We start from the raw sequence: 26,176 nt of genomic DNA on the forward strand, positions 1-26,176 counted from the left end.
AAAAATGATTAAAGTTTTTTTTGCCTTTATGTTATTTATTTATTTGTTTTAATTCATCTTGTGATTTTCTTAAGCAGACTAAGAGTGCCCCCTTCAGTTTCTGCATGTGTACCCTTTCTGGAAAAAAAGAATCAAAGGGAATCTATAGGAATGTTCCCAAGGAGCACACATTAATATGTTTTAGGATTTGAATGCTGGAAAAAAAAAACACTATGCTTCTGGCGGCTGTTTTTGTGTGTGCGTGCGCATTTTATTAATTGAATCACTGAGTTGTTAATTTTCAAATTAAATTAAATTTCACTAAATTGTATATTCACAAAATAATCAGTAAGCATTTTAGCTCTAAAGTTGTTTGAAGTCCTTGTCATATTATTGCTGATATTTTGCATTCTCAAGATTTGTCACAGTGTAAGAAATATTTAGAGAGTTCGCTGGGGATGTCTGCATGAATTTGGCACACATATCATTTTCTGTCCATCACATAATTAATACAAGCTTTTATTCTCTCTTCGTTGTTTTATTTTGGAAAGTTAAACATACATATAGATGCACAGATACTCTTAAGCTGAGGTACTAAAATTACTGACATTGTAAAATGTTGTTTACTTTAACACACCAAATTAATTAATGTATTTCTGAAAGAGACAGTATGAATTAGCAATGTTTATTGAACCTTCCACCAGAAATGCCAGAATATCTACTTAAACAAAAAATATTTTGCATGATTTTTTTTCCAGTTAAGCTTTTAAGAACTATTAAGTGCCTGACCATTGTATTTAGTATGCTCAACAGAATTCTTTACTTACTCCAAACACAGATCAACATTCTGAAAACATTGATCTGTGTTTGGGTTAAATGAGGAAGGCTGTGAGGAATACTGAATAGCTGTTCAGGTAGACACGTTTTCTCAGGAAGCATTTGAAGCTTCCTGCCTTGTAGATAACATCACTTAAACACGTGCATAAGCACATGCATGGATTCTGCCTCGCCTGCTCTCCTTTCCCCCAGAAACGCGGCATGTGCCCACATTCCAAGGGAGAGATGAATAACCATATGCACATCAGATTTCACTGATATTTTAAGAGCACCTTATAAATATAGTTAATTATTCTGTTTCATGCATTTTATTATTCTCTCAGCCAACTGCATAATGAACTGACTGAAATATCTCTGGAATTCAAAAATATGTTCAATGTGAATTTATAGTTTTTTAATATAGTAGGTTTTTAAAAATGAATAGGTCATAATGCTTAAATTGTCTTACGTGAAATATTCATTTGTTTCATTTTTTAACACTATAACTGTGTTGTCTTTTCTAATGCTAAATGATTGTGCTCATATTTAATTCAGGGGTCTTATTTCAAGCAACTGTAATTTTAATCCTTTTTTGATATGTAAATATAAACCACTGAAATTACTGCAGTTCCTCGTCAATACATTAATATAACATTATTTTCATGGGAAGTGATTAATTTTGTTGTATATTTGTTGCCATTTTTCTCTTTTAAATTTGAATATCTTTGATTCTTGTTTTCCATGTGGACAGAATCATTTCAGCAGTGCGCATATTTCACCCCAGCAATGCAAACAGGCACTAATGCACTCCATGACCGCAGCGATGTTTTCTGCCATTTGAGTCTTTGATTTTTAACACTCCCACAGTGTTACGCAACACACAAAATCATCACAACTTGCTTTAATTTTGTAACACTGAATTATACACACACCCAAAAATATTAGCGTTCGAATGCAACCTCAGCTTCAGCCTCAGCCATCCTACATCGATGCTAACTCTCCAAAGCTCATCCAGAGTCCAGCATCAGTGTCCATCTCTGTGTCATTCCAGCATTATCATATTGCATACATTACTTCCACTCCTCTCTACATGTATCCTCCTATTGCTGTGATGGTGCACAGATTAAGGTTAGAGTCTTATTTGGGCTCTTGATTAACCAGTCCTAGCCCAGGTTAATGCAGTGGCCGCAGCGCCAGCCGGAGCCCGTGTGATGGAACGGGTGAGAGTGGTGTTCTCTCTGCTGTTTCTGCAGGCTTGCAGCCCCACACCGAATACAGCTTCCTGCTGATCGCCTGCACATCCGCGGGCTGCGGAGCAAGTCAGCCATCTACGGGCCGCACGCTGCAAGATGCCCCAGCAGGTACCACGCTAGGACAGCCCTCCCACTCGTCTCGCAGACCCCGGCCGGGCGGCCCGGGCCCGACTCACATCAGTGTCACCGCGATGCTTTTAATTAGCTCGGCGGAGCTCATCCCTCATCCCTCACTCCTTATTACAACAGCACCGGTTATTATTATTTTCTCTCTGTAAATACTAGCTTAATTCATCACGAAAAAAATGCAATTAAGAAATGCATTGAGAAAACAAGCAGTTCTTTTCAATTATTGCTGGATATACAGCATTCTCTCTAAGTGAATGGATTTGATTAATGTATCATTCTTTTATGAATGGCTCCGTGAAGGTTTTTTTTTTTTTTTTTTTTTTTTTTTTTACTTCTGTTGGATTATTTCAATTAAAAAAGCATAGTAAAGAAGCATGACTTGATATCTATTTGTGAGACAAATTGTTCTGATTTTGGCTCAGCATTCCATTTCTGTAATAATATATTGTTATTTATATGTCACATTTCTAAATTGCTGCTTAGTACACCAAGGACATGTAGTATCATAGCATTTCCAGGAATTCAAACATTTCTAAGTATTGTAAAAAAAAATTGTAATATATACCATGTTTACAATTATTTACATTTCTTTACAGTTTCTTTGTAGATTATGACTTTGATTGTTGCCGAGCAGGACATTTTTGTTTTATTAATTTCACTATAAGGAAATGAGTAACTTATAATTGAATTTAGAGTTTCTTAGCTGACTGTTAGAGGCAGGAAAGTACAAGAAATTATTTCCAAAAGCAGGTTTTTTTTTTGTTACAAAAATTATATGCAAATTTTGACATTTTTCAAAGAGTGCATAAATAAGAAAAGTGATCATAATTGTAAATTGCTAGAAGATGATGTCCTTATTTTAAACAACGTTTGGTGTGGTTCATAACATGGATCAAGTGCTTACACTCATTCACTCAGCGTTCTGAACCATGTCTTATATGTGTTGTTCTGTGTACAGGTGTGTGTGTTTTGAATTGTCAGATCTACCTGACGGCACTCTTCTGCTCTCTCCTTCCCCCTGTGTGACACGCGGCCTCCGTCCCTCCCCTCTCTCCCAGGTGTGTGGGTCCGACCACGTCACGTGGTTCTGAACTCCTCTGCAGTGGAGCTGTACTGGACCAAGCCCCTGGAGCCCAACGGGCTGGTGTCCCAGTACCAGCTGCTGAGAGACGGGACGTTGGTCTTCTCCGGAGACAGTGAGAACCTGAACCACACAGACGCTGGTCTGAAGCCCAACAGCAGGTTGCATATCTATTGCCCATCTTTAACAAGCTATTAGGAGTTGATTATTGATGACACCTAATCCTGTATGTGTCTTAAGGAATGCTTTGGCTTCGGGAAAACCTCTCTGATACTAAATCATTAAAACTTTTTAAAAAGGAGCAATCAGGGCAGCTGGCTAATAACCGACACCGCTGTCTCCGAGGACGCGTATTGATTGAGCTCTTCGGCTGAGTTCTGTTTAGAGGAACAGGAGCAAACTCCTGCATATTTGAAGAGGGCGGATGAGGGTGTGGATGAGGGTTGTGTCCACGCAGGTAGGGCAGAGGAGTGATTTCTTGGTGATGGCAGAATTCAGGCGATGTTAGCGTTAGTTTCTGGGGCACGTTTACCCAGCTGAGATACATGTTGCTACTGTTTCTGTTACTGTCAGAACCAGAGGCCAGTGAAAAATGTGTCACCCAGATTTCAAGTGGGTGTTTCAGGGGAACACACTGAAATTCAGTTGAATCATTCTCATAGTTTTGAATTATTTATAAAATTATTTATGTTGTTTAATTGCAAGTGAAAGTAGTTTAAAGTGTTAGTACTGTTGTCATCCCATTTGACTGGAGGTAAAAAGTCCCAGAATTTTGAAAATGGCAAACTATATATAATGTGTAAACTGATGTTACTGGTATTGGGGTGATGAATGTAATGTTCAAAAGAGGGTTTTTCAGCGCATGTGTTACTATACCTGTGAAAATGCTTTAGCTATTGTAATGAATTTATCTGCTATTATGATTATTATTATTATTATTATTATTATTATTATTATTAAAACTGTGACTCACGAAGTATCAGATACATATACCTCACATCATTTACCATAACCCATCCTCCAGAGTAACTTACAATGCAGATATATTTTTTAAATTATCATTTAAAAATTATTTGAAACTGACATTTGAAACTGCAACTGCATCTACATATTAAACTATTCAATGCTTCCAGAAAACTAACAAAATAAACAACATTCAATAAGATCTTTTTAGCTAGCTACATAGCATACAGATTTATTTCAACAATGGCACTGTGGCTTTTGTTTTTAATGAATATGAAACTAAATTTTCAATTGCATCAGAAATGCATATGATACTGATACTAATGATGTATCACATCAAAATTATCGTTACTAAAGTTAGCTGCAAAACTACAGTAGCCATGAAGTCAGTTACTGTTGGTTATTCATTAAGTTATTGAAAATGGGGTACATAATAAATATTTTCTCAGAAAATAAACAGTGGAATTGAAGCTTGTGTATGCAAGTCAGGTCTCCTGACCAGCAGTGAATAAGAATACCCAGCTCCACACACAGTGATATTTATGATGGGATTTGTGTAAGAGCTGCCCTGTTGTTAAAATAATGAAATTCAAATTAAATTAAATTAAGGGCAGTGCTGAAAACATGCCAGGGAACCAAAGCATGGTTCAGTAGAGGGAAAAATGTGTCGATCATTACAAAGATACAAGAACTAAGTAAACTACACACATTAAATGAGGCTGTTCAAAAAAATTTCAGAGTGGAAGCTTGTTTTATTTAGATTTTTTAGATAAACCCACTCCACTGGCCAGCAGCATAGTATGCCCAGAACCCATCCACAGATTTGAACTGGCAACCTACAGAACTTTCAACCTCCCAAACCAAACTGTGCATGCTGGCTGCAGTCTGCTGGGTCACAGCAGTATGACCCCTTTACCCCACCCCACAGTATTGTGCTTCACCAGAACCCGAGAGGCACGTGACATTTAATTTGCGGTAATTCCAGATGACCTGCCAGAAAGAATTCCCTTCCGGCCCACTTTGTCCCTCCTTTCTTCCTGCAATCAGGCTCCTGTGTGGAGAATTAGAAGGGAGGGCCGCGGTCTCATTATCCTCACTCTATATACCCATGTGTGAAACGGTTAAACTGCTGGAAACAGCCAGGCTGTGCTGGCGCTCATTGATTATTTATGACAATGCTGATTAGCTGTCACTTACCTCACCATTGTATAAAGTCCCTCTGATGACTGAAATATTAAGCTTTATTCCCGGGGGAGACCGCGAGTAATGCACCGCCTCCTCTCATACCACGCGTTTGTTTATTTTTCTTGGGCGTCTTGGACAGCCGCATCCTGTGTGTGTATGCGTGTGTGTGTGTGAGCGTGTGTCTCGTGTGCTACCTCGCTGAATCCACACTGACACCATAACATATTCATTTAATTAAAACATCCACATTACACGTGTCCCACAGAGTGACAAGTGTTCCTGTTTAATGTATTTAGGTACAATTAGAGAATCCACTATATTATTGCTTATAGAACTGTTGAAAAATGTGGTAACAATACGTAATGGTGAGGTATTAATGGGTGTATATGGAGTTTATGTCAAATTAAAAGCTTTCAATGTTAAACATGGCCCTCTTACATTGCTAATGTAGACCTTTGCACCGCAACCTGACAGCATTTAAAAGGCAAATCTGTCTTGTGAAGTCGTGTGTGTGATAGAGTTTTCCTCTCTGCTTTTAAATAACGCACACAGCAGGTTATCATGCTGTCCTGTATACATTTCTATGCACTTCCTCTGTGGAACAGCCGTTCCATTTTTCAGATTTAACTGTAATATCTGAAGTGTAATTATCACACTCCTTATTGATTGAGTATGTATTTCACAAACATAGTATCTATTCTTAGAATAAAAATAAAATTGTGGATAATGTTTTTAAATCAATTGTGAATTTGAAAAAAAAAAACATTGAGGCTGACCCACTTCATTCAGTTGTTTTCATTCTTGTTTGGCAGGTTATGCTTTCTTTCATTTACCAGGCATCTTTGCTAGGTTTAGTGATTTCCGCACCTGTAATGTTGTGTAAGAAATGAAAAAAAGATGCAATCACTTTTCTGAAGGTGTCGTTTGGCCTGTTAAGGACAAAACTCATTACAGTTTGATTGAATCTTAGCCTAACAGTTTGTTAATAAACACAACAATGTACTTTTTAAATTTCCTGAAGTTTCAGTGGTCATTGTCAGCGTGTATGAAATTACTGTTCTTTGTATGAGTGAAATTCAAGGGCCAGTTTGTCATAGCCCATAGAATCTCACCTGTGTTCTTCTGGTCATTCATGCATTCTGAGCGCGGTCGACCAGGTGAAACCACAAACAGTCAGAGAACATGCAGAACTCACAGGTCAGCAAGCTCTGTCTCATGGTGGGAAAGGAGACTTTTCAACTGGAGACAAGCTCAGGAGCAAAGGAGTGGATTCTGTCCCCATGTATATTTTACAGCCCTGTGTCCATTTATATTTATGTGTGGGCATGCGTGAGCATGTTGGTTAATGTTTTATATAGATATAACACACATTTATCATAAAAAACATTGATGGCCACCACTGAATTTAATTCAAGTTCATATCAATTATATAAAAAAACATGACTTCTGTCTTATTCAATAGCTTGTAAAACCTGAATAGCCCTACCCCATTAAAAAAAATAGAAATCATTTCATAACAGCAGGCGTGGTTGATCCTCAGTGTTGGTTCCAGACGGTGTCCCAGGTTACCTCCTCCCGTTACCTGTGCTGTTTTTGTGACGAGGCGGCCCTGTGTTGCAGGTATGTGTACGAGCTGGTGGCCAGCACAGGTGGGGGCAGCCGCCGCAGTGACAGGTACGTGATTCAGACCCCGGCCTCGTCCCCAGAGAGGATCCCGCCCCCGCATGATGTCACCGTCACCGGCCCTCGCTCCATCTTTGTCGCCTGGACGCCCCCAGGTAATGTTTACACCTAATGCACCAAGCAGGATCTCTATTTAGCAATCAGTCCGGGGTGATTTATTTGCCGTTTGGCTGGAGAAACTGGGAGCGCGCGTAATTTACGAGCAGCATTGTGTGTAATTTAATGGGAGCGGAACATGGCCGCAGCAGACATGTATCACACCGCGGCCGACGTGGACGGGTCGGGGGAATCAATTAGCATTCAAACGCAAGTGACTGCTTTGCTAACCTAAGTGTGATTTAAGGAGGGGGGAAAGCAGGTTCCAGATGCAAACTCTGAATGAATGCATTCTTCCCTCTCAACGGTTCTGCCCCGTATTGCCCTCCCTCTCTCTCTCCCTCTCTCTCCCTCCCCCTCTCCCTCTCTCTCCCTCTCTCTCTCTCCCTCTTTCTCTCCCTCTCCCTCCCCCTCTCTGCTGAGTGAAGTTTGTTAGTGTACTCCTCTTGTGTGCCTGTGAAGCAGGAAGTAAATTTCCAGAGACAGAGAGAGGGGAGTGTCACCCTCAGGTTGCTGTGCTGAGAGCCCCCTCTCCTCCTCCCTCTCACATAGACATTCCCCTGAGTCTGCATAAGGGTCCCCTCCACCCCTCTGCCAGACCTCATCCTTTCCTTACTCCCACTCTTTTTGGAAGCCAGCACTTGATTTTTAACTTCAGTTAACCTCTTTATTGGCGCTGATGCCAGAGAGTGCATGAAGAGCCTGATTGGTGAGATCTTTGAGTCAGTGCTTTAAAGACCTGTCCACCTTTTTATTGTGCTGTGTGATCTGTGGAGATTTTGTTGCAAAGCCTGCAGTAGGTTAACTGCTGTACATTTCAAAGACTTGCAGACGAACTCCTTTTAGTGGTCCTGTATGATGTGTTAACACTCACAGTTCTTGCTGCTTCGCAGCCTGCTTACCAGCAGTGACCGATCATTCCCAGTGTTTAAAATACAGAAGGTCCTGCTATGTTTGTGCATTCACTCTGAGCATGTCAGGCTTTGGGCACTATGGATATCTCAGCACAAACATCAAGCAAACCATCAAACAGGTTTGCGCAAACTTGGGGTTGCCTGTTCAAATCCCAAGTATTCCTCTCTCCAAGTGTAAATGGCAGCCCCCTGCATGTGTGACTGTGCTATCATGATTCTGCTCCTCAGTATATCTCCAATCATTGTTCTCATGACACTTGGCTCTCAGGAGAAGCATATATCAAATACTGTTGGTAAAAATTCAGCAGAATTAACACCCACATATAGCCCGGCTTCTTTGAAAGGAATGCTGTTGTAATATTGTCATAAGGGCCATTTCCCCCCCCCAGAATCCAGGGTTTTAAGTGTGAATCTCACAGTCCTGGTTAAGTAGTAATGCCATATTTGCTCTGAGTTCAAAGACACACCTGCTGGTGATGAATGGGATCTGAAAGCAAGTTCCTTCTGCTCCCTGGCTGCCATTATTTCTGATTAGAGTCTTCTCCAAGTTGAAAGTGTGAAACTCCAAAGTCGGTGATTAGTTGTAAATAATAGAACTTAAGGACCTGTGTGATTGAACCCTTCTGGCAGATGGGCCTGATCAAAGAGCTGTATAATTCAGGCAGGGTTTGTGTCTTAGCAAAAGACTACATCTGCTCAGGGAGACGGCAATGAAGGAAGTTGAATAATTTAACTTTTTCATTTGTAAAGATAATCAGCCCGTTCTGAATACATCTCACCTTCATAAATGTTAAATAACCTATCAGCCTCCAGTTGTTGTAAATTATGAAACGCGTCAGTGATGGGAATATTAACAAAGCGTGGATGCGATGTCTGCCGAGCGAGCTGGAAATGTGTTATGGCAGCATGTCAGCCTGTTGTGTGTAAATGCAGGCCACTAAATAACAATATTGCCATGTGCAGTTAGGAGAACCGGCCTCAAGCTGGTTTCTGAGGGCCCGGGCCTGGACAGAGAGAGAACCGATCAGCACCTGTCTTATCAGGAAGGGAGAAACGGTGCGGGGGAGAGGGGGGTGGGGCATGTCCCCTCAGACAGACAGACACAAAGATGGACAGGTGCAGTCCAAACACCAGCACTGTCCTGTCTGGGAGAATCGCCTTGCTCTGTTTTCTGTGGAACCATAGAACCTCTAACCGCAGAGTTAAAATGAAGAAAAAGAAAGGTGTTTCTGCTTTCAGTGGTTCACCTCACCCCACGACTGAGAGCAGCAGTGGCTTCTAGTCCTCACACAGGCATCTCGACCCCGTTAAGCCCCGGTATCCAGTGAGCCTCTGTCCGCTCCGCCTGCTGCTGCTGCATATGGCTGGTGTGTGTTTCTCTCTGCAGAGGTGTTCAACAGCAGCCTGCCCCTGGAATACAACGTCCTGCTGAACTCCGGCAGCGACCAGGCTCTGATCCGAGCCGCAGGACGGGACCAGTTCCTCCTGCTGGACGGCCTCGACCCGTTCACGCGGTACCAGATCCGGGTGCAGGCGTGCCAGCAAGGTAGGGAGAGGCTGCGTGCAAGACCTGGGGTCAGGCCTGCTGAACCATCACGACCATGAAGCAGTGTAGACTTCAGCTGGGGCACGGAGGGTCTCAGGTTGAAATGCTGGCTGGGACAGAATGTGTGTTGGAGCTCTTTAATTAACATAAATAGTTTGAGTAAAAATTCAGATGTGTTTAATGATAAAACATCATCATATTTTCACACTAGATGAGGATGTCTGCTGACTAAACAGATGGAAGTTAAATTTGAGCGGTGTGTTTTTATGCAGAAACGCTGTGGCGTAATTTTCTCCCTTGTTTCCACGTGTTTGTGTGAGGTGCTGCCGCACGCGTGTGTTGGGCTCAGCAGTTACCAGCTGTTCCTGTTCACCCCAGGTGGGTGTGGTGTGGGGCAGTGGGTCTACGCACAGACCTCCGAGGCCGTCCCAGAAGACCAGGCCCCCCCCACAGTCACGGCCGTGGGGCCCGCTGTTATTGAAGTCAGCTGGAACCCCCCACACAAGCCCAATGGCCTCATCATAGCCTACTTCATACACAGGTAACCCCGAAACATCCAGACTCAGTCATGCTCTTCTCACACAGGCTGAAGCCCTGGTTTTGTTCTCTCTCTTTCTGCTGACAGCAAAGGTTATTAATAATTTTGTCACTGTGATTTCCACAACTGGTAATCGGTAAAAGAGCAGGTCATACCATTCTTACCATATTGTGGTGAGGCTGTGTTCAAGGAAGATAGAGATCTGTATTTCAGCTGTTTAATATACTGTCCACATCTTCCATCCAAGTTTTCACATTCAATTCTATTTCAAAGCCCACACGATGACTTCCAAATGTCCAAATGTTCATTTATGTACATTGTACATAGCTGCCATCCAAGTATACTGAACACACGCTTTATCACAGTTGATTTCTGATATCAGAGATGGCCAGTTGTTCAGTTGCTGTGTTAATATGTGGCATTAAAGACCCCAGTGGGTTTTACCCCAAAGAGTTTGAGTGTTCTGCAATATCCTCTGCTAAATTACCAGTCAGGTTCTTTCAATCTGACCATTAAATAATGCTCAGTTTAGCTTGATGAATAAGATCTCTTACTTTAATTTGGAAAAATAAATCTCTCCCTTTTCATGACCCTCAACCCTGTGGTATATTAAAGATTCCAGTGGGTCTTACTGCAAAGAGTCGAAGTGTTTCCCAGTATCCTGCCTAAATTCCCAATCAGATTCTGCTAATGTGACCGTCTAACAATCTACCAGTTTAATTGGTTAAACAAGTCCCTCCCTTTCCAACCTCAACTAATTGTTCTGATGCACAATGACTAACGTGTATTACCCAGGTGGGTGAACTGTGAAAGGTGCTCCATAAATGCCTCCTATTATTATTTACTTATTAATATTTTCCCGCAGCAGCGCTTCCCAGCCTCCTCACCAGTGCCACACCAGTCCATCATATTATGTACAGACGGACATCTCCAGGGTCCTTAGAGCAATGATTTTGATTAAAGAAAGCCAGGCGTAGGATGAGGGACGTGCTGGAAGAGGAAAGTGTGTTTATCCTCTGTTTACCACTGGGAATACTGGAACACATTTTTCACAATCTGCACTGCTAATATTGACAGATTTGTAAGCGTACTGTACTGTTACTGATATGTAAACCACACATTTGTAAGCGTACTGTACTGTTACTGATATGTAAACCACACATTTGAGTAATCGGTCTTTGAGAAATTTTATATGGAACATCAAACAATTTTATAAGCTCATTTGCCCAAAAAATACTCATGCGGTAAAACCTTTTAAAAATTCGAACATTTATGTAATGATTGTTGGCTCACGTTCAAAAAAAGTTCACCCAATGTTATTTTCCTCTGAGATACAAGCAAATATCAAATCATAATATCCAATTTTATGTTTCCGGGGAGGTGCGACAGAGTATAAGGCACAAATATTTACTGTTTCAGCGCCAACGAGGCAATGTCACAAGACAATGCATTATGATCTGGTATTGAAATACAGAATGTAGTTCTCTGTCCCTGAATCCTTTCCTTGACATTTAAGCAGAGGTTCTTGAAAACCTCTGTAAGATCCCTTGGAGTGCTTCAGATGTTCATTTGTACTCTCAGAAAGCTGACCTCTCCACACATGCTAACACATCGGAGACTGCTCATGACAAAGCTATGATGGCAGCCCAAGAAAGGCCTTCATGGGTCTACATCTTCCTCAGTGTTTCTGCACCTCTCCAACATTTGGAATGCTGGTGCTCTTCAGAGTTCAATTTAGAGTCTACTGCCATCTACTGGTGAAGGGTAAAATGCACATGACCACACCAGCCAGTTGTCATTTTGACCAGCGCACATGTATGTGCAACCAGTATTGAAGTGACACCAATAATAACTATGGATATGAACGTGTCTGCATGTAAAAACAAGTCACCCAGTGTAATATGCGAGGAGCAGCTGTTTAAGTGACCAGGCAAAATTTTTAAATTTCCCCATTACAAAGACAAGTTTGATGGAAAAAAAAAAGTGTCATAAATGCTTGAGAGATTAGTGATAGCACTTTCTATTGCACATGCCTGCCTATTGTAAAGCCAGCCAGGGTGGATGGCGAGGGGGGAAAAGGCAGCTATTAAAAAGCGCCGGGCCTAAATGGAAGCTGACACGGCCCTGTTGGCTTTGACTATTCCAGGCACACTCAAACCCCGATATAAAGAGTAATATGAAACAGAATGTCACACTGCCTTGCCGGCTCAGAGGCAATAAAGCTTTTACTGATGTGACACAATCACATCACCATCATAATGGTCCGCGGCCTAATTCCTGGGAGTGACTGCCTCAGTCCCCGCTCTCTTTATTCACCCTCTCCACTGACACCAGTCACTCCACGGCAACGCCTGGGCAATGTCACCAGACACTCTCCCGTAAAAACAAGGCCCCCCCCCCCCCCCCCCCCCCCGGGGGATGAAGAGAGAGGGGCCAGCTTCATGAGGAATCCACAGCAACAGAGAACAGATCCATGTAAATGGAGAGAGAGAAATGGCATGATCTGTAACCTTGCATCATCAGTATTTTCCACTGGAATTCCCCTTCGTTAAATGTTGGACAACAGTGTAGCATAGGGGTAAGGAGCAGCGCTCATAACCGAAAGGTTGCCTGTTCGATTCCCTGCTGGGGCACTGTTGCTGTACCCTTGGGCAAGGTACTTAACCCAGAATTACCTCAGTAAATATCCAGCTGTATAAATGGATATCATGTAAAAATTGTAAGCTATGTGCATCACTCGATAAGAGCACCTTCTAAATGGCAATAATGAAATGTGTGTATTTATCTTTTTTTTTATTTCGTGGTCTTGTGGTTGAAGGGGAACACTCCTTCAGCGAGGCTTTTTTTTGCCATGAATTTTCAGCACGTTGCTTTTTCTGAGAGCCGTGTGTTTTTTTTTCGGTGAAGTTTGCGAAATGGTAATGAAGACTGTTTGCAGGTTAATCTCTTCTCTCCTCACTTGTCTGCTGTCGCCCGGTGGGTGTTTCGTCAAGGGCAGGTCGGCTTGTTGACCAATGTCATATATATGCAAGGTCAGAGCAGCCTAAGCCAGCTAAATTCCTGAAAAAATAGAATTAGCATATACGGAGAGTCTGTAGCATTTAGAGGATACATGGCTGGATTTAATTTGAGCCGGACAGACAAAGACATGGGTTTGGATGGCTGCAACAACAGGGCAAGAAGTGCAGAAACCTGCGACATCAAGGGTCTTACATCGCCTGATGGCCCAAAAGCCTCAGTACATCCTAGAGTATATTTGATTTGTAGTGGAGATAAGAATTGTATTCAGCTGATCAATTTTAGTTGTTTTATTATTATACAATTTTTGTTGCATTAATTTTGTGGAATAGTTGGGAGTTAAACTGTTGGTTTGGCGTTTGATTTAATTCCAAAACCATACGTGCAGAGGGCAAGTGCATTATGGGACTGCTTTGTCACTCGCTTTTGCATTTTTTGGAAGATGGGCCAGCAAGCAGCTTGTTTAAAGAAATCCAGCTGTAGTTCACCTTTCGTAGCACCTCCATCGTTTTTTGTAATAAAGGATAAAGGGGTGGTACCTCAATGTACGTCCGAGATGTGGGCGGGGTCTCCGTATGATACAGAATATGGATGAAGAATGCCAAGCAGAAGTGTGTGGGTTTGTTGTGACATTGTGGAAGGACCTTATCATCTGCACGTGTGTATAGCGGCAGAAAGAGAGAGTCCTTACTTGTTGCTCTTGCTCTGTATTTTGTTGTCTTACTGTCCTCGTCGGCCTCGGGAGAGCTCTGCCACTACTGCAGTTCTTATCCTCCGGTTTTCAGGATGGTAATTTCAAGCAAAGTAGTTTTTTTTTTTTTTTTTGCCCAGACTGAAGGATGGTAAGCATTACTCTGACTCTGACTGTATTAACAGCTGTTAATATGGACAGTAGTGAGGGGCATCTGACCTGTGAGGTTTGAGGAATGGATCCGGGATCAAGCATCCTGGAATTGTGATGAAAATGACCAGCCCCTGACAACCTGACAGCCCCCCGCCACACACACGCACACGCACACGCGCACACACACACACACACCTGTGGCTAGTGAGAGGGATGCATTTGGTGGTCCAGTTTAGGAGGATTTGTGGTCTCTTGTACTGTTCTGGGGTCAGTTTTTGGCCTGCATTAATGTCACTCCTCTTTTTCTGAGAGCGAGGGGTCAGACCTGTGGTCTGACAATGATGGGACCATTTCTGCGATTCTGCACTGAGCCTCTTGTCTCCGGGCTTTGAGGAATGAGAACTCTATGTCCCTTTACCACTGTGAGGTGCGCCTCAGTACCATATATAAACCACCTTTTGAGCTGTGGCACCAAATGCAGAGAAGTGAACTTTTATAAAGTGGGTTCTGTGTAATCTATTTCTCATTAATCATACAGTACCCACCCACCCCCCTCTGAAATGACAGCCCGTTTTAATTATTTCATCAAACTCAGATCGTTAGAAAAAAAAATCATCTTAGCTCTGATCAACCTCTACAGAACTCAGTCACATCAACTGCAGCAAGACAATGAAATCTGCCTCTGTCTTTGGCAGATTCTCCTCTTTTAGTGTATTTCTGTAAGTGCAGAAAAGACGTGAGAGACATTAGACTTTAGGTCTGGTGGGCAGCACAGTGTTATCAGTGCAACAACAGCCTCGCCTGGCAGCCAAACGCTCCTAACACTCTTTCCTGCTGAGGCAGGCAGTGCTGAGCAGTGTGTCAGAGTGGGGGTGTGTTAGAGAGTGTGTGCTGAGCAGTGTGTTAGAGAGTGTGCAGGGCAGTGTGTCGGAGTGGGGGTGTGTTAGAGAGTGTGCAGGGCAGTGTGTCGGAGTGGGGGTGTGTTAGAGAGCATGCAGGGCAGTGTGTCGGAGTGGGGGTGTGTTACAGAGAGTGTGCAGGGCAGTGTGTCGGAGTGGGGGTGTGTTAGAGTGTGCAGGGCAGCGTGTCGGAGTAGGGGGGTGTGTTAGAGAGTGTGCAGGGCAGCATGTCGGAGTGGGGGGGTGTGTTGGAGAGCGTGCAGGGCAGCATGTCGGAGTGGGGGTGTGTGTTAGAGAGTGTGCAGGGCAGCATGTCGGAGTGGGGGGGGTGTGTTAGAGAGTGCAGGGCAGTGTGTCGGAGTGGGGGGGTGTGTTAGAGAGTGTGCAGGGCAGCGTGTCGGAGTGGGGGTGTGTTAGTGTGCAGGGCAGCGTGTCGGAGCAGGGGTGTGTTAGAGTGTGCAGGGCAGTGTGTCAGAGCAGGGGTGTTTTAGAGAGTGTGTGCAGGGCAGTGTGTCGGAGTGGGGGTGTGTTAGAGAGTGTGCAGGGCAGCATGTCGGAGTGGGGGGGTGTGTTAGAGAGTGTGCAGGGCAGTGTGTCGGAGCGGGGGTGTGTTACAGAGAGTGTGCAGGGCAGTGTGTCGGAGTGGGGGTGTGCTAGAGAGAGTGTGCAGGGCAGTGTGTCGGAGTGAGGTTGTGTTAGAGAGAGTGTGCAGGGCAGTGTGTCGGAGTGGGGGTGTGTTAGAGAGTGTGCAGGGCAGCACGGGGCCCCAGCTATGCGCGGTAGTGAAGCCACACTGTGAGGGATAAGGCTCCCTGTGGCCCCCTGTTTATCTGTATTCTGATGCGTTGGGCAGGATTAGGGGCGCAGCCCCGTCCCCCCCGGCCGCGTCCTCTCCCGCCTGTGCGGAGGCAGAGCTGGCAGGAGCCACATCACTGCAGCCGAATGTCATTTACTGCAGCAGCACGAAGGCCCGCCGTCATGTGAGGAATTAACGAGGCTCGTCCGCCCAGAGCAGGCCAGACTGCCCTCGCCTGTCTGTCTCTCTGTCCCGCGGCATTCCTCACTCCTGTTTTATTTATTTTATTTTAAACTTTCCTTTCCTGCCGACAGGTCACGTCTTTCAGTGCTCTCACCATACATGGCATTCCAGAATTCCACACAGAATTCCATTTTGTTTTATCTTTCAGTCAAATGTTTATTTATTATTATTTAGTAACTAAGCTATAAGCTCATCAGTAGCACAAAAACCCGCGAGCTGAAGTGTGTGGGCTGTGGAGATTACCGTGTTTTATTATAAAACCCTGTTTGGGAGTGGTGTGGCGCGCCGGGGGTTGAGCCGCAGCGGTGTGTGGAAGCACTGAGCGTGCTCGGTGCCGCTGTCCTTGTGGGCGTGTGGGTGGAGCGGGTGCAGCCAGGTCACAGAGCAGGTGCAGAGTGATGCAGCCGAGCAGCTGGTGCTCCGGACTGCACCGTCCATCACACTCCTGCCGTAGCCTGACAACACCCCCCCCCCCCCCCAACACCCCCACCCCCACCCTGGAGGCAGGGCCGAGGAGCCGGGTTTCATATCTAAGATTGAATACAGAATCTACACTTCTACACATGCATATGATAATATTCCACCATCTACTTATACATTATCATACTTTGTTGAACTAACCTGACCGGTGAAATTCTGTAATTTATAAATACAGGGTGTTTGTAAAGCTTGTAGTCACATGTCAAACATAACAATAGTTATAATGACAGTTTTTTTTTTTTCAATATTTTTCAACTTAATTTTTTAATTTACAGAAGTGTTATATGAACAGATCATCTGTTTCAGACTGAGCACTCAACAATACAAAAATACACACTGTCACAATAAGTCACAAGGTACTGAAGGTGTTAATGATTATACACTACATGTAAACCTGCTCACTGATAATAAAAAGGGATACAAACGCTGTCAGGGTCACAGGCATAGAAGGCCTGTCTGACACCTGTACCGCGTTAGTGGAGTATTGGTAGCTGATTGGTTAAAGTGTTTGTATGTGTCTTAACTCTGAAAGGGTGAGCTGCAGTCTGTGCTTGGGAGAGGGAAGGGGGTGAGCAAATCTCTGCTCTTTGCTATCTCATTCCACAGGAGCAGAAACCCTTCCCGGGCCTCTATATTATTCAGCGGAAGGATTACATAGCCCGTATCTTTTCAATTAGCCTCTCTCCTCTGTCACCTCCCTTGTTATCCGCAGCTGGGCAGGAAAGGTTATTTCAGCCCTGTGCGGCAGCTGCTCCTGTCCCTGTGCGTGCACAGTGTACCTGAGGACCGGGCACCCGCTGGGCCGTCCCCACACACAAACACGCAATAACACTGATATCACAGGACAGAGGGAGCGTTGCGAGGGACGTGTGTCTGCCCTGGGTCAGTCGTGCTGGTGTTTGTGTACAGCCTGCGGAAAAGGAAACAAAGCTCGTCAATGCCAGACTGAACATGTCAAGGCAGAGGGTCTGTGGAGTCCATTTCTGTGAGACTTTAAGCTGGGGAAAATGGCGCTCCAGTGCGGGGAGCTTTAGATGCAGGTGGAATGTGGGGATTGCGTGCCCCCGCTGACTGTCATATGACTTCCTGTGTCCCCAGGCGACCGGCTGGCACACAGGAAGAGCTCCTGGTCTTCATCTGGTCGGAGGGCCCTCTGGAGTTCATCGACGCCTCCAACACCCTGCAGCCCTTCAGCGAGTACGAGTACCGGGTGCGAGCGCAAAACACCCAGGGCTCCACCCACGGCCCCTGGGCCTCCACCCTCACCATGGAGGCGGAGCCAGAGGGCATGGCCGCGCCCACTGCCACACCCACCAGCGCCTACTCGGTTCTGCTCAACTGGACCCAGCCCAGCCTGCCTAATGGCATCATTTCCCAGTACAAGGTTGTCTACCAGAGGCATCAGAGCGACCCCACCCTCAACGCCTCCTCCATCACTGCCCTCACCCTGCCCGTAAGACCACAACCTTTAATCATACATCACAAAGAGGGGTTTGGGGCTCTTTTCAATGGTAATGCATTGCCATATCGTAAGTCCTGTTTGAATTTTGAATTTAATTCTGAAGAAATGGTTTGGAATGGTTTTTCACCTTGACTTGAATTACTCCTCTTATTGTTTGCATCTGATCTTAGTACTGCTGTTGAATTCACGGCAATGTTGTTCCTGAGATCTATGTTGTTTTGTAAGTTGCATGTATAAGTTGGCATAGACCGTCCTCTACTTTAAGAGAGAGGGAGAGAGGGCTGTATGCTGGTGATCCCTTTACTTTAAGAGAGAGGGAGAGAGGGCTGAGTGTTGGCGGTCCCTTTACTTTGAGAGAGAGAGAGAGAGGGCTGAGTGTTGGTGATCCCTTTACTTTAAGAGGGGGAGAGAGCTGAGTGCTGGCAGTCCCTTTACTTTAAGAGAAAGGGAGGGAGGGCTGTACGCTGGTGATCCCTTTACTTTAAGAGAGAGGGGGAGAGAGGGCTGAGTGTTGGCGGTCCCTTTACTTTAAGAGAAAGGGAGAGAGGGCTGTACGCTGGTGATCCCTTTACTTTAAGAGAGAGGGGGAGAGAGGGCTGAGTGTTGGCGGTCCCTTTACTTTAAGAGAAAGGGAGGGAGGGCTGTACGCTGGTGATCCCTTTACTTTAAGAGAGAGGGGGAGAGAGGGCTGAGTGTTGGCGGTCCCTTTACTTTAAGAGAAAGGGAGGGAGGGCTGTACGCTGGTGATCCCTTTACTTTAAGAGAAAGGGAGAGAGGGCTGTACGCTGGTGATCCCTTTACTTTAAGAGAGAGGGGGAGAGAGGGCTGAGTGTTGGCGGTCCCTTTACTTTAAGAGAAAGGGAGAGAGGGCTGTACGCTGGTGATCCCTTTACTTTAAGAGAGAGGGGGAGAGATGGCTGAGTGTTGGCGGTCCCTTTACTTTAAGAGAAAGGGAGAGAGGGCTGTACGCTGGTGATCCCTTTACTTTAAGAGAGAGGGGGAGAGAGGGCTGAGTGTTGGCGGTCCCTTTACTTTAAGACAGAGGGGGAGAGATGGCTGAGTGTTGGCGGTCCCTTTACTTTAAGAGAGAGAGCTGTGCGTTGGCACTGTATCTGGGGGTGTGTGCGGCGCGGGGCGCGTGTTTGTTTTGGTGGCGTCTGTGGAGGAGGTGCCATCTGTTAGCTGGGGGACAGGCCCGCAGGCTGCAGCTCGGACCGCCTGGGGCCACGTCTTCCAGCCCCCCCCCGCCTGTGAGGAGACGCGTCCCCATCACGCCTGCTGCTGCACAATCTCTGCTCTTCCACAACACCTGTCAGACGACCCCCCCGGCCCCTCTTGGCCCCCCCCAGCCCCGCCCGGCAAACGGCATCACACTCTTCAGTGGGAAGACTGCCATGCTGAGACCCGCTGTCTCTGTGCTGGGATTCAGAGTGTACAGAGGAATAGGGTACCGTAGTGACAGAAGGGAGGTAGCACTGTGAGAAGTAGCCAGAAGGCTGAAGAATGGGCTGGGTGGAGAGAGTAGTCTGTAAGGTGGAAACACCAGTATGGAGGATCAGGCCTGGCCAGTGGGCAGCAGGTTAGATTTTTTTGGTGGCTTTAATGGCTGACAGTGAGGTTCATTTTAGTGAGTGGCATCAGATCAGTGTCTGTTGAACTGGACCACCGAGGGATGGGGTAAGAGCACAAACCCAGGGAAAGTGCCTGATGGCCCAAGCATTTGGAAGTCAGCTTTGTTAGGGCCACTGACTTGATCTGTGCCTGGTGTATCCAAATAAACACTTTACCAGGTTCATTTTAGAATAGATTCAGAATAATTTGAATACGTCTTGCTAATTAAGTAACTAATTACTGTACATCCATTGTATTTAGCCTACATTGTCATCTAAAGGCTTAAAAACTTGATGCGTTTGTTTTTGGAAAAAGTATTAATGAGCTCAAAGTTGTTTGATTACTTATCTAAGCTAAGTTATGTTTTGGTCAGCGATCTCAGCTAGTCATGCACATATTAAATTAAAATTATATAGAACAGAGCTTTACATTGACATGACGTATTTCATGCAGGCAGCTGAATAGTGACCAGTATGCCGAACATGTCTGCTGTTGAACCAGCCCCACACTGCATACACACACTTGGAATGCAGTATAGGGCTGACGTACACACACTCAGTCACACAAACTCACATACACACACATGCACGCACACACACACACACACACACACACACACACAGACACACACACATACACACACTCTCTCTCACACACACATACATACACACACATTCTCAATCACAGCTTCCCGATAGACTGGCTCTCATGGGTTTTTGTCCACCGTAGCCACATTTAGCCTCTTGTTCTGGACAAGGGACCATTCTAATTGCTCTGTCATAACCTAATAAATAGAATGGGAATAACATTAGCACAAGAGGTTAGAGCAGATTATTGGCAAGTGACCAGTTTATTGAAGTTCAGTGACCATTAACATTGATGGAGCAATCATTCCAACTTCAGAGCAATTACCGTGATGGAGAGAGTGGTTCTCTCGTCGGCTCAAGGTGCGGTCAGATAGTGGGATTGGCTGTTATAAAACCTAATGATATTGGAAATGTTTGAGAAGTCTCTGTGACTGACTGCAAAAACCAAGCAAGGGGAAAGTAAGTTTCAGCTACAATTTTGATATAAGTATTACTAGATGTTAATGCCATGGAGTGAGGTTCAACATATTATATTGTGTGTGTGTGTGCGCGCGTGTGTGTGCGCGCGTGTGTGTGCGCGCGTGTGTGTGCGCGCGTATGTGGCGCGCGCGCGCGCGCGCGTGTGTGTGTGTGTGTGTGTGTGTGTGTATACTCATGTGTGCGTGTGTGTGCTCTATTCATGGTGCATGCTGACACAGATGCTTTACCCCAAGACAGAACATAACTGTTGACTAATAATGAATCTCTCTGGCTCCCTCACTAACCATGCAGTGGAGGGAGAGGGAGAGGGAGAGGGAGAGGGAGAGGGAGAGGGAGAGGGAGAGGGAGAGGGAGAGGGAGAGAGAGAGAGAGAGAGAGGGAGAGAAACCAGTGCTGGCAGGAGGAGGAAGGTCAGGACAGAGGTGCTGGTGTTGTATTGATATAATCCACGCCAGCTCCGGCCGACTATAAGTTTTGCCTTGACCTTTGTGTTTGTCAGTCACAATTTATGCTCAATGTAAATTGTGACCTTTAACCTGCCTCATTTATATGTTACCGCCACACAGTGCTCCCAGTCATTCATCAGCTGAGTTCAGCAGGGTATTTATTAAGTGGATAGAAAAAAAACAGCACACAGAGAATTCCACTTAAGTGCTGTTTCATCCTGCTTATTTTTCCAAATTTTGACTCCTAAGTGCATTTCAGCTTTTCTATCCGATGCTGACGTTTCTGACTGGAGTCTATACAAAGAAACCATTAGTATTTATCTCGGTATTTGGCAGACTTTTATCCAGAGCAATTTACAAAGCCATCATAGCTGTAGATGCATGGAGTTGTGTCATCAGAGCAGCAGTAATGAAGGCATTGGTATGGAATAGCAAGCAACACACCAATGATAAAGTGTCGAGATGTAAAACTCTGCTAAATTACACATACAAAAAAATGTTATAAACAAATTCATTGTTGAAAGATGATGTGCGTGGGGCCCTACTTTAAGACCTCAGAAGGCTATTCAAAAGCACTTTTTCCAGCAGAGCAAGTGTGGGACGTTAATTACTGAAGAGCAGACAGGAAATTAAGGATGAAGCACAATGCGGATGGATTGCAGAGAAGGCTAAGACATGTGTCTCATCTTTACGTACTCATTTGATTTTTGTTTTCTTTTCTTTCTTTCCTATACAATTTACCACACCTTGAAAGGAATTTCAGTGTTACTTTCTAATGTGCCTGTGATGTTTCAGAATTTAAGTGCATCGTTTCAATCCAGACACGTATCTGTACAAAACTGAGTCCAAACTGAGCTCTTCTGTCTTTATTTTGAGATAACCCATAATTCTTTGAAGATTCAATGTTTCCTGTTATGAGGGTCCCCTTATCCGGTGAAAACCTGAATATCTACAATGGGAACCAAAGATTGTCATGAACTCGGTATTGTTTCAGAAGACAAAAAAGATGTAAACACGCTGAAACGAAATATATCAAATTAATGTTTAATGTAAGGTGTCTAAGGATGTGAGTTTCCCATTTCTCCTCGGCACTCTGAATAACTTTTCATATTTATTATTTTCATAAAAGGGTCCCTTTGTGGCTCATGAAATCATTGTGAATGAAAGAGGTTCAGACTGTCTCACGCACGCTTACGCATTCATCATCTGCGCTGGCCCCTTAGACACATTATTTATTGCACTGTGTTTTATCACTTTCTGAAAAGGTTTAATACTCGGGCAAAACATTTTCACCCAAACTGATCACATCTTCCCGTGTTAATCACAGCGGGGTCAGGCTTCTCTGGGGAAACTGATCTATCATTAAATGCCAGTGGGGAGCAAGTGCGTCCTCACTCTGTCTCCAAACAGTACCAGTGAAGGAGGCAAACACACAGAGTTTCACCAAAGAATCCCTGTGCTCCCGCTGGGGTCCAGATTGATGCGGGACGATAGACAAATTAATTATTTGGGTAGCAATTAATGAACGTCAGGCCGGACAGTCCTTTATCAGCTCCTCCTTTCTTATGAAGTAATTTACAGTTGCCTCTGGATTCTCTTGGCAGTCCTTTCTGTTTCTTGACCTCTAGAAGTCTGGGTGGTGGGGGATTCGGGACATCAGGTAGTTTGCTGTTAATCAGCTGATAATTAATTTTCCCCCACATCTTCAGCCCTCTGAATTATGACCCTGACTGGCTAGCAGCTCCCACAGATTTATTGTTTGCTCTCTGCTGATTTTTGGACTAATTTTTCAATATTTCCTTGGAATATGAATTTTGAGACTTCAATTTGCCTCTTCATTTCGCGTGTGATATTTGTAATAACGCGGAGAGATGAGGATCACGCATTGTCCTTGCGGTTGGAATTGACCCTCACATTGTTTGCAGGAAAACAACTCTTCAGCTCATCATGACCTGTGAAAAGATATTTCAGAACACCATTATGCATATCAAGCTGCTAAATCTAGAACTTATTTTAGCTCAGTTGTAGGAAGCATAGAGCATTTAGTCATGTCTCATACAATACTGCTCAGGATACGTATTTCTGGGTTTAAACAAATCGTTATTGCAGTCAAATGTGTTGTTTTTCATTATATTAATTCTGTAGCCATATTAACAGAAAAGTTAATTAAATTTAGCTGCTCCTGTCTGATTTTTATCCATTCTGAAAGTGTTATACCAAAATGTTGTTTTTTTTCCCCCCACCTTTCCTGTTAACTTTGGTTATACCAATGCACCACCTTAATACCACCTTAATACAGAATATAACAGACAGGCTATGTGAGAATAATTGTGCTCCACTAGGTCACAGAACTGCATGTCTAGGTCCTTTTCTTTTTCCCTTGGAGGGTAAAGGACTTGCTGTTAGTCCAGCGCTGCAATGACATCCTCTGTCCATGGCCTCTAGCGGTGATGTCTCAACCCAAGGCTCCAATCAGAACTTCCCTTCAACCTAAAAATGACTGATTTATAATTCAACCAAATGTCAACAGACTTTTGAGAATTTTACACTCAGAGCGGGAAAATGAATGTATAAAATGACTAATTGGTATTGTGGTGGGTAGTTATTTTGTTAAGGTGAAGGTTTGAACTTTGGGCTTCAGTTCTCAAGTCCAGATATGTGTATACATGAGGGTTTGCAAGAGCACTCATGGTTAGCACAATAGGAAAAATAGGTATGCCATGGCGTTAAAAGAAGGTTCAACATAACATTTAAATGGATTAATGCATTCAAAACGGGTGCCCTCTTCTACAGTAAATAAAATAAAGTTCCCTTAATTTGGCTGCTGCAGAGCTTTGAAGCAGATGTCTTTCATCATCATTTTCTCATCTGAGCTCTTACATGTAAAGACCATCAGGGTGATGTATGAAAGTTGGCAGCAGCCGTAGCTCTGTATCTTGAAAAATCTGCATGATGTTAGTATATACAGACTCATAAAGGTAGCGCAAGGATTACTGCAATGGGGTCATTTTCTCTGCCTTATTCTTCACCGTAAGTTACTGCTCAGGTAGTAGCGGCCGATGAAACCTTACATATAAAGTAGATTGTTGCATTTACACAATGCATGGCGTGTCACCAGCTTTTCCTGTCAAATCATGAAGGAGCATTAAGGAAAACTGAAGTTCTTTGATATGCTAAGAGAGGAGGTGGCAGGAACATTGCCCAAATTATATGGGGAAACTGTGTGGCGACAGTGAGGGAAAAGTGTGGGGGATAAAGCTGCCACAAACACTCCAAAAATTATGATAGTAATTCCTAAATGTTATAATAACCATAATCCTGTGCAAATCTGTCTTAATTGCACAGACCAGCAGAAAAATGACAAGGGTAAGTGAGATATGTTCAGCGGAGTCCTGGCATTTTAGGGGAGCTGAGGTGACCTCAGCATCCATCCTTTCTCCATGACAACGGCCAGGACAGTTGAGCATCATCTGTTTCTGATTGTCCCAGGCCTTCTGCAGGTAGAATCTCATCACATCACCCCCTGCATGGAGAGAGGTTATTAGTGCCATTTCTGAGGACTGAATCTATAATCCATTGATCCTGCTGGATCTCTCTGGGTCCTGGCTTTGTGCTATATCAGCTGTCATGCAGGGTTTGTCTGTTCTTGGCCTGCAGCCAGCTGTCACTCAGTGTTTCTGCAGACAGCTATTGAGTGACTACAGGTTGATTTTCTCTTGCGCAGATATTTATTTAATTTACTTATGTATTTATATTGGGAGGGAAGCTAAATATCTATGTTGTTCCCACAGGAAAATCAGGGTGAAATAATATTTCTCTGGAATTACTGTTTGCCTCCTCTGTCAGGGGATCCGGGACAACTGCATTCCAAAAAAAAAACATAAAATGCATTTTACATAGAGAAAATAGCCATTGTGAGTATACATTTGTGATACAGAAATATTGATGCGACCTTGATTAAGATGTTCAGCATCTATGAGGTAGGGACACAGGGCCAGGGGTTGTCTCATGACACAAGTTACATTTCTGTAATGCATGTATAATTTTTATTGAGAGTCAAAATGTATTTTAATTGCTCCAACAGCATTTTCACATAGATCAAAAAAGAGTTTATATTCCTAGCATCGGTATAGGTATAAACTGTCTCTCATGGGAGCAAGGGATGATGTTTGAAACATCATAGTATCTGTGTGAACTTTCTTGACTTTTTTCCAGTTTTTATTGTCAGTATACTAATTTTCCATAACTGCAAAGGAATCCACCGTTGTCTTTGACTCGACCCATAATGCTGTTTTGCTACTCTTTATTTCTTCTCTGCGCTCAGATAACATTTTCATTGGAAAGGAGTCCATTTCGTTATGTACCAGCAGTGGCTTGTGAACTTCAAATAGCGGACACTAAAACTGTATCTTTATATAGACAAATCATGTCCTGATTAACTAATTTGCCAAGTTAACGACCCGTTAGCGGCTTTTTCCTGATATGTCTGATGTGGGGAGAATACCTTTGTACCCTTTGTCCAGTTCACATGAATATTTGAATTCTACCAACAAGGTTACTCTGAAGGGAAGACCAATCTCCTGTCCTTTCCTTTAATGAAAACAATTTAATGTACCCTAATGTTTAGGTATAAACTATTTCATGTGAAGTACACTTAGGCGATGCTATGATTTTAGATGCAGTCCAGTAAATAGCCACCATTGTATGCTGGCAGTAATCAAATTTGATATGTGGTTGAGTATTAATCCTGTTAGTATTATAAAAGGTTAAAAGTTGTCTGAACAATGAACCTAGTTAGATAGTGCTGGTTACTTTCCAGCTGACAATAGCGGGTTAAGCCAGTTACCTATAACCAATAACAAAAGAGCACAGATATGCTATTTTATGAACGGATATTCATTTCAGTGTGCTTAACATCAACATTTCTGGCTCTGTTATTGTTGAACCTAAAATACTCCTGCTTTATAGGTATATGCTTTTATAATATTGCTAATTATACAAGCAGTTCAAAATGAAAACATACCCAGACTAAATCTCCAAGTATTTTCTCATTTAATACATTTTAAGGTAATTCAGTGATTTCAGTGTGTTTTCAATGTGAACAATTCTGTGTTCATTTTTTCATGT

General features: G+C 43.8%; 1 protein-coding gene across 1 annotated transcript in view; it reads left to right on the forward strand.

Annotated features, from left to right (window-relative positions):
- Nucleotides 1–26,176, forward strand: part of ush2a (Usher syndrome 2A (autosomal recessive, mild)) — a 205,404-nt gene that overhangs the window by 156,111 nt on the left and 23,117 nt on the right. The window contains exons 55-60 of the mRNA XM_036542709.1: nucleotides 2,049–2,156; nucleotides 3,236–3,419; nucleotides 7,027–7,184; nucleotides 9,487–9,645; nucleotides 10,024–10,186; nucleotides 17,562–17,916. Of these exons, the coding sequence (XP_036398602.1) occupies nucleotides 2,049–2,156; nucleotides 3,236–3,419; nucleotides 7,027–7,184; nucleotides 9,487–9,645; nucleotides 10,024–10,186; nucleotides 17,562–17,916 (1,127 nt within the window). The remainder of the gene's footprint in view (nucleotides 1–2,048; nucleotides 2,157–3,235; nucleotides 3,420–7,026; nucleotides 7,185–9,486; nucleotides 9,646–10,023; nucleotides 10,187–17,561; nucleotides 17,917–26,176) is intronic.

Source organism: Megalops cyprinoides, chromosome 12 (assembly GCF_013368585.1).
Source record: "Megalops cyprinoides isolate fMegCyp1 chromosome 12, fMegCyp1.pri, whole genome shotgun sequence".
In the NCBI taxonomy this organism is placed as follows: Eukaryota; Metazoa; Chordata; class Actinopteri; order Elopiformes; family Megalopidae; genus Megalops; species Megalops cyprinoides.